The sequence below is a fragment of the Zootoca vivipara genome, chromosome 12, assembly GCF_965207765.1.
Source record: "Zootoca vivipara chromosome 12, rZooViv2.hap1.1, whole genome shotgun sequence".
Classification (NCBI taxonomy): Eukaryota; Metazoa; Chordata; class Lepidosauria; order Squamata; family Lacertidae; genus Zootoca; species Zootoca vivipara.
This window is the reverse complement of record NC_142595.1, coordinates 46377087-46386060: the sequence shown is the minus strand read 5'-3', so window position 1 is coordinate 46386060 and position 8974 is coordinate 46377087. Positions and strand designations below refer to the sequence as shown.

General features: G+C 40.2%; 1 protein-coding gene across 1 annotated transcript; it reads left to right on the top strand.

Moving 5' to 3' along the window:
* The first annotated feature begins 2238 nt into the window (after positions 1–2238).
* Positions 2239–8974, top strand: LOC118078081 (vomeronasal type-2 receptor 26-like). The gene is made up of 6 exons (XM_035101810.3): positions 2239–2453; positions 3907–4198; positions 5404–6267; positions 6747–6974; positions 7447–7573; positions 8073–8974. The coding sequence occupies exons 1-6, from the start codon at positions 2239–2241 to the stop codon at positions 8972–8974; spliced, it is 2628 nt and encodes an 875-aa protein (XP_034957701.3).

The window sequence follows — 8974 nt, the reverse complement described above, 5'->3', positions numbered from 1 at the left end:
ACAATACCTTCATTTTTATCTTACTGGGGTTTTTTTTTGCTTTTATTCTGGGTTTTACAATAGAGGTGGTTACTTTGATTGAATCCACAGTGTTACTCTTTTGAGGAACAGGTAGGTAGCCGTGTTGGTCTGACGTAGTCGAAACAAAATAAAAAAATTCCTTCCAGCAGCACCTTAGAGACCAACTAAGTTTGTCATAGGTATGAGCTTTCGTGTGCATGCACACTTTATCAGATACACTGAAGCAGAAGTCAGATGGTGGGGGGGAGGTATTACTCAGAAGGGTGGAGTGAGTGGATGATTGACAGATTGAGGAAGCTATTCAAACACATACTTGTAAATTTGGATATATATTTTTTACTGTTAAAGTGCTTTGTCATACTAGCATATGGGTGAGGAACCTTCCCAAATTTTGCCCAGCAGGTGCTCCAATTGTCAGGACATCCCTCACAAACCACATCCACTTGTACCACAGTTGACATCGTATGTGACATCAAGTGTAGGACAATGTACCAATGTGTCATTTGCAGAAGAATCAGGATCTTGAAATGAGTTCCCAATTATTAGTTTTCTGGAGAAAAGTTCCCCCAACCATGTAGCTGGGGGTAATGGAGGCACAGTTTTCTTCATGTTGCATTGAAACTGCTACTTAAATTGAGAGCGGAGGAGGAGGAGGCTCATTACATAATGTAATTGAATATTTGCCCCCAAATTTTACATCATTGTGCTGAAGCCTGAGCTTAAAGATAGGGAGCAAATAATGAGTAAGAACTGAACAAGACCATTGTTTTTTATCTTATTGTTTTGATATATATATTCAAAGATTTACTATAGTGGTTATGATGAAGGACTCCAAAGTTTTACACTCTTGTGGGAGAAATTCAGACCCATACTTGGAAGTTTAGATTTATAAAATAAAATAAAATAAATTTCTCTTTTACACACACAGTGATGGGGAACATTCACAATGTTTTTCCTAGCAAGTGTTCCATTGAAATGGGGGTGGCGAACCTTTGACCTTCCACATGTTGCTGAACTGCAACTCCCATCAGACCTAGCAAATATGGCCAATGACCAGGGATAATGGGAGTCATGGTTCAGAAAAATCTGGAGGGCCAAAGGTTCTACATTCATGATTGTGCACATAAGCAAGACACCTGTATCAGGCTGTGATCCGTTACTCCAGAGACATTGTGCAAAACAGATGAAAGACCCCACCGATGAGCATACAAATTAACTCTTCCCTGCAGCCTCCTCTTAACTAATTTCATATTATATTTTATTTATTTTGCAATAACCATCTCAGTCTTTCTGGACAATTCCCCATGGACATATGTGCTGAATTTTATCTCAAGAGGGTTCAACTTTGCTTAGTTTTATTTATTTGTTTATTCATTCATTTATATTGTATATATGTGCTGCCCTTTAACAAAGAGTACTCAGGTAGCACAAACCAGAATAATAACAGTTAAATAATGCAACACTGTCCCATCTCATACCAAATCCTAGGCACTGTTTTGAATTAGATTAAGGATCACCTCTCCTCTAATATATTCTGTTCAAAAATTTAGCAGCAGTTGCATTGTATGGATAAATGTTGACTTTAGGAGCCCACAAAAACTGGAGTTCCGTAGTGGCCTTTTTTTCAAGAGTTGGCTCTCATGCTTTGTGTCCCCAAAGGCACAGGTCTCCTCCTGCTGTTTGCTTACCATGGATAACTTATTCTGTCACAAAAGAGCAGAAGAGACTTGTGGTCAGATGCGGAGGAGTGGGGAGCAAAATTGCTACTCAGAGCCAAAACTCAGATGAAGTAATTATCTCTCCCTGCAATTATCCCAAGTAGTGTAATTAGTTCACCTGGCCAAAAGATCTAAACATTTCTAGGTGGCACCATAAGCAAGCCTGGAAGTTCTTACAAATATTCTCCCTTGGACTCTCTCAACTTGGGAGAGTTGAGAGTAGAGGAAAGAGGCAGGAGGGACTCTGTCGCTTGGATTTCCGACACACACAGCCATTTAATATCATTGGAGAGAACTCAAATTTTGGAAAAAAAACCAGCTAGTATTCAAGGCATTTATTTGCTACCCTTTGATTTTAAAAATAAGTATTGCAAATGCCTTTTCTACGGTTGCCTTGGCAGAGCCAGGCAACATCCACTGCAGGCTGCTTTAGCCAAGCAGCGAGTATGGATGGACACAGGAAAGTTCACATTTAGAGAGAACTAGCCTTGATGCTAGGATGTTGTGGTCATTATCATTGCTGCTTCTCCTAACTCCTGTTGTGTCTAAAGCAGATACTCTCAGGTGTCCCAGAAACGATCCTTTCCCTGTTCCACATGAGTGGTATCATCCAGGTGACCTCCTCATTGGTGGGGTTATTTCTCAGATGTATTATGTTTTCTATGAAGTGGACTTCAAGGAACACCCTTCGCAGAATATGTTTGAGATTCCATAGTAAGGCTGTTGCCCCTTCCTCTCCAATGCACCTTCTGAGCCTCGCCAGTTCACAGACATTCATCTAAACAATTGAGAGGAAGCCCATGTAGGGTCATTCTGCCCCAGGGGTACTCAACTTTCTCAGTCACTTATTTCTAAGTCAACTAATTTTACAGGAAGTAAAAGTGGATTTTGTTCTGCAACAATGACAATTCTTTTTTATTTTGGAAAGCAACATATGGATATGGAGCAAGATATGTTCTCCTGTCTTTCCAGAACACTAACCTCAGGTTACCCAAATCACTGAAACCTGGCTTAGCAACAAAAGTCTAAATGATTCCCCACATGTTCTGGGGACATGTGGCTTGCTTACTGCTGTATAGCTTTACAGAAATAAGAACATGCCTGAGGAGCTTAGTTTAGGGGTTCCCCAACTGTGGCTGCACATCATGTATTTTCTGTTTTATATCTTGTAATTTTATGTTGTGAACCACCCTGAGATCTACAGATGAAGAGCGGTATACTGATTTTAGCAGCAGCAACAACAACAACAATGTTGTCCATAGCATGTCTGTAAAAATGCAAATAAAAATCATACAGCACCTAGCACTAAACATTATTTGGCGATCACTCGTAGCTGAGTAAGATTATCTTCCATGAACACTGTTGAGTCTGTAAGTGACTGTGGAGGCCAATTCTGGATCCACACGTCCTTCCACAGTGGGGACATAGGTTTCTGGGTGGGAGTTGATCATGCTGAGGGTTTGCCAAGTGTGCCTTCCTCTTAGCACATTTCTCCCTTTTGTCCTGAATTCAAGCATCTTCAAAACACATGACACCTTTGGTAAAGGTTGTTCTCCAACTGGAGTTCTCACAGGCCAGTGTTCCCCATTACAGTAGATACAACAAGCAGAAACATCATTAAATGGTCTGCCAAGACCCTCAACAATTATCAAGTGGTCACAGGTAGGGGAATGTGGGGGGGTGATTGGCTTAGTTCATTCAGCTATCAAGTTCAGAACAGAAAATTTAGCAAAAACTAGGATAGACTATTCAGACTTCATAATAGATGGTGATTGGATCCAAACTAAAACTGCAATCCTATAACTGGGAGTATGATCCATAAAACTCAGAGGATTCACATCCAACAGTGCCTTTGGGGGGGGATGCATACCCCTAAACATGTTGTGAATCTAAGTTTGGCCTCAATTTGAGTAGGAAAATGAGATTATCCCTAAACATTTTTTTAATAGAGAAAAGCACTGTCTTCCAAGTAGGATTATATAGGGTAGCACTGAGTGAGTTCAGCTTCCAATCACGACCAACTTGTCTCACTGATTTCAATGGGTTCTCATTTTCAAGAATCATGGTGCATATGCATCTACACAGAAGTAAACCCTACCTCATCCATTGGAACTAATTGAAGAATTCTTAATCTGAAATTGTAAATGATTTTTTTTTTTTTTTGCAGTGTAGTGACAAAGTTCTACCAGCACAATCTGGCTTTGGCATTTGCTGTGAATGAAATACATGAAAGCCTCAAGATCTTGCCCAATGTCACACTTGGGTTCCATATCTATGACAGCTACTTTGATGAGAGAATGACATACAGGACCACTCTGGATCTGCTCTTCAAATCACATAGATTTTTCCCCAACTACAAATGTGACATGCAGAAAAATCACATAGCCATCATTGGGGGACTTAGTGCTGATATCTCCTTCCGTATGGCAGAGATCCTTGATCACTACAATATTCCACAGGTAGGATCTATGAATGGGAACATGGGTTCCCCCCCCCCACAAATTATGCATTTGCCATTCAAATAAAGATGGAATGTATTGACTGAGACTTAGTCCTGACAAGAATGAATTCCTGTGAGTTTATGTTTCCCTTGTCTGGCTACAAGATGGTCAACCCATGCTGGACGGCATTGCATGCCATCTGAAAAATCAGTGGGTGGTCTTGTTCCAGCATTATATAATATATAGCTTATATATTAGAATTTTGAGAAAACAAAACTGTGGATACAACTCCCAGATAATCCCCTCGAACACAAATACATGCTTTTTATTGTTAAATTGCTTTCCAGTGTGTTATAGGAAGCTGTTCATAAATAAAATAACATCCAAAATTGCATTGTATCAAAACATATATGCAAGGCAAATCACAAAGAAAACTGGGTGTTTTAGAAGAATTGTGCATTAAAATACTAACAAACGCTCACAATGACTTTTTGATATATATTTTTTAAAATAATGCAAACTTGTGTGTAAATTGGGAGAGTTGAATTTAAGATTGGAGAAATGAGGCACAACATTGATGGATTCATCTGTCCCTACTCTGAGGATTAATATTGGCTATCCACCACCGAGGTAGGTAGGGAGCCACAGTCAGATCTATGCGCATGGCCACCATCCAATATTGCCTTGATGTACACAACCCACACACACACTCCACCAAGACACTGCAGAGCCCCTTCTGGGCTTCCCAAAGGCATGTACTTGGTCACTGTGAGAACTGTATTCTGGACTAGTTGGGCTTTTTCTGATTCAGGTGGCTTCCTCATATTCTTAGGACAGGCATCAAAAAAGTTCTGAGCTCAGATGACCCTGGAAGAAAGCAGGCTTGAAGTCACTGTCCATCGGCTGATTAGTGCCAATTGCAAGCCTGCTGATCAGTGGTGCTTCAAAGCACCAGACAGGGCTCTTTGCAATTCCTGCATACTGCTTTGAAGTCTCATCAACCATCACATGATGGCCATGCCCACCTGTCAGATTTGGCCCAGAAGAAGTAGGAGAGCTCATCTGGCCTACTAGCCAGATAGATTCTCCCACACAGCTGGAACAGTTCATGGATTCAACTGCAGTGAACTTACACATTACTTCATCAAATATTTGTTAAGTCAATAGTATTTTGCAAGGAAACTTCTAATATCTCTCTAAAATATATGCACATTTCCTTTTAGCTCACATATGGCTCCTTTCCTCCAGAGGAGAGTGATGAACGTCAGGTCCCTTTCTTTTACCGTATGGTCCAAAATGAATCTCATCAATATATGGGGATTATCGAGCTTCTTCAGCATTTCAAGTGGACATGGGTTGGGCTCTTTGCTGTGGCTGGTGATATGGGAGAACGTTTCTTGCAGATAGTAGACGCATTGCTCTCACTGAATGGCATCTGTTCAGCATTCACACAAAGAATACCACGAGAAGCTCATTGGGACAAAATGGGTGAAGTTTTGGATAAATTCTCTAGTATTTTTGAACGTTTTACAGATGATAAAGTCAATGCTTTTATCATCAGTGGAGAGGCTTTGACAATAGCATGGCTCAGAACTGTTATTTTTCTCGGAGATCCATCAAAGAAGGGAAACACAACCTTTGCAAAGGTGTGGATTATGACATCCCAGGTGGATTTTGTTTCAACAAGTGTTCACAGGACCTGGGATTTCCAGCTGTTCCAAGGTGCTATTTCTTTCACAATTCACTCCAAAGATCTTCCAGGATTCGATGAATTTCTTCAGAACACAAGGCCTGGTGTGATACAAGGGGATGGCTTTCTCAAAGACTTCTGGGAGCAAGCATTTGATTGTTCGTTTTCAAACCCCAGTGTGCCTGAAATGCTAGATGGAATGTGTACTGGGGATGAGAAATTTCAGAGCCTTCCTAGGCCTGTGTTTGAAATGGATGTGACTGGTGAGAGTTACAGCATCTACAATGCTGTCTATGCCGCGGCTCATGCTTTGCATGCTATTTACTCATCAAGATCCAAGGACAGAACAACGGTTGGCAGTAAACCTGTTGAATTTCAGGATCTGCAAGCTTGGCAGGTAAATCCTACTCATTTCACCCAGAAATGATGAAATAGCATTGTTCGTCATAAGGTCATTAATTTCATTGGATCTACTCTAAGTATGACTAGTGTTGCACATCGGTCTAAGATTTGCAGATTCACAAATTTCTCTTCTAGATTGAAATTCAACATATATTTATGTTTTCTACCACTGCATGGAGTATTTTGCATCTATTATGTCAAAACAGTTCATTTTTAATGCAGGCAACCCCCTTTTTGGATACGACCAATATGTGCATGATTGCAAACATGCACACAGCAGAAAACCCAGAAGTGACCCCGAAACATAATAAAAGATATTACAAAAAGGTGGGACCGGGGCAGAGTGCAGGCTTTTTTCAATTGCAAATGATTTCACAGACGCGCACGATGTCCAAGAATGCACAAATCAGGGATTGCCTGTGTACATAAAAATTATACTCTCAGTCCATTTGTGTTATTTTCCCTTTCAATTAGCTCGACGCAATTCTCCAAGACATCTCATTTAACAATTCAGCTGGTGAAACAGTGTCTTTTAATGATAAAAGGGAAATGGCAAGTGGCTTTGACATTGTGAACACAATCACTTTCCCAAACAACTCCTATCTTAGAGTGAAAATTGGACAGGTCAATCCTGATGCTATTGAAGGGGAGAAAATAACCATTCATGAAGATACAATTGACTGGTACAGAAGCTTTAACCAGGTATGGGATCTTTGGAATTTTGGTGGCACCTTTCATTCTTCAGATGGGTTGTTCAGGTGACAGAAACTACCCATGCAGCCTAGCCTAACATAACAATCCAATGAATTTTCTGACTATCTAGCACATTGGGAAAAAATGGAAATGGAACTACTAGGTAGCTCTCTGTTTTTCAACACAAAGATAAAATTTATTGATGGGCAACCAGATGGCTGTCTCTATTTGTATTGGACATGTTGCATGTCTTGGTTGTTTTGCATGGAAAAGGTTCCAGGCTCAGAATTAATATCTCCAGGAACGGATGGGGAAGATCCAGGTCTGTATAGATGATACTGTATAATTCGACCAAATGTAGTCTGTTGTGGTATAATTTCAAATACAGTCAGTTTTTTTTGTTTTTTTGCTTGATGATCAGTAATTGGAGAGCATGTGTGAACATTTTACCAGCTAAAACTCCTTTCCTGATTATGGATAGGGGATGCCTCTTTCTGTGTGCAATGAGCACTGCAGTCCTGGTCATCAGAAGAAAAGGAAAGAAGGGGAAAAGTTTTGCTGCTATGATTGTACTCCATGCCCAGAAGGGAAGATTTCAAACCAGACAGGTAGGTGATGGAGTACATTACTTCTTCATCAGTGATGATTAACAGAGATTGTTGCATCAAATGAATTCACAACTGGAAAATTACAATGCTGATCTGCATTTTTTAAATCACACAACCTAGTTTGGGAAGATATTAAAATATTTTTCCACTGCCTTCCAGTATCTTCTCAAGATAACATTTGCAAACTAATAATGCTCCAATACTATGTGCATTGATTGGGGAGTAAGTCTCATTGAATGCAACAAGATTTACATTAAGTTATAATTAAAGGACCTTAAAAACACAAAACATCATATCTAAGGTACATTTGGTTTTAAGACAGTTATGCTGTCAAACAATAATTGAAATAATATTAAAATGCCTTTTATATGACCATTAGTTCACTTGGAATTACAAAATTCAAGTCAATGTGAGAAACAACCACCACATGGAAAGTAAATAATTGCTCATGAGTCACACATGAGCTGGCACTGAAATGTGTTCTGTTTCAATATTTCAGACACAGATGTCTGCTTCAAATGCCAAGAAGATGAGTATCCAAATAAGAACAAAACTGGATGCCTCTCCAAAACTCTGAGCTTTCTTTCTTATGAAGAACCTTTAGGGTTCTGTTTGGCCTCAGTTGCTGTTTCTTTTTCCCTGATCACAGTTTTTGTGCTATCAGCTTTTATTAAGTTCAGAGATACTCCCATCGTCAAAGCCAACAATCGGAACCTCACCTACACCCTGCTCATCTCTCTTCTTCTCTGCTTCCTCTCATCTTTGTTGTTCATCGGTCGACCTGGTAAAGTGACCTGCCTTCTCCGACAGCCAACTTTTGGCACCATCTTCTCATTGGCTGTTTCTTGTGTGTTAGCCAAAACTATCATGGTTTCTCTTGCATTCATAGCTACAATGCCAGGGTCTAGCATGACTAAATGGGTAGGGAAAGGATTGTCTCATTCCATTGTTCTTTCCTGCTCCCTTATTCAAGCAAATATTTGTATCCTGTGGTTGACAACCTCTCCCCCATTCCCTGATCTAGATATGGACTCAGCAGCAGAAGAAACCATTGTGCAATGTAATGAAGGGTCAGTTGTCATGTTTTACTGTGTCCTGGGCTACATGGGCCTCCTGGCCATTGCCAGTTTCATTGTAGCATTTGTAGCCCGAAAATTACCAGACAGTTTCAATGAAGCCAAGTTCATTACCTTCAGCATGTTGCTGTTTTGCAGTGTTTGGTTGTCCTTTGTCCCAACTTACCTGAGCACCAAAGGGAAATACATGGTGATGGTGGAGATCTTCTCCATCTTAGCTTCCAGCGCTGGACTATTGGGCTGCATCTTTGCCCCTAAATGCTATATCATCATACTGAGGCCAGAGCTGAACAACCGAGAGCAACTTATAAGGAGAAGGAATTAA

Coding starts and splice junctions, on each gene's coding strand:
- LOC118078081 (XM_035101810.3), top strand. CDS start 2,239: ATGTTGTGGTCATTATCATTGCTGCTTCTCCTAACTCCTGTTGTGTCT. Junction 4,199..5,403: donor ATCACTACAATATTCCACAG/GTAGGATCTATG, acceptor ATTTCCTTTTAG/CTCACATATGGCTCCTTTCC. Junction 6,975..7,446: donor GGTACAGAAGCTTTAACCAG/GTATGGGATCTT, acceptor GATTATGGATAG/GGGATGCCTCTTTCTGTGTG.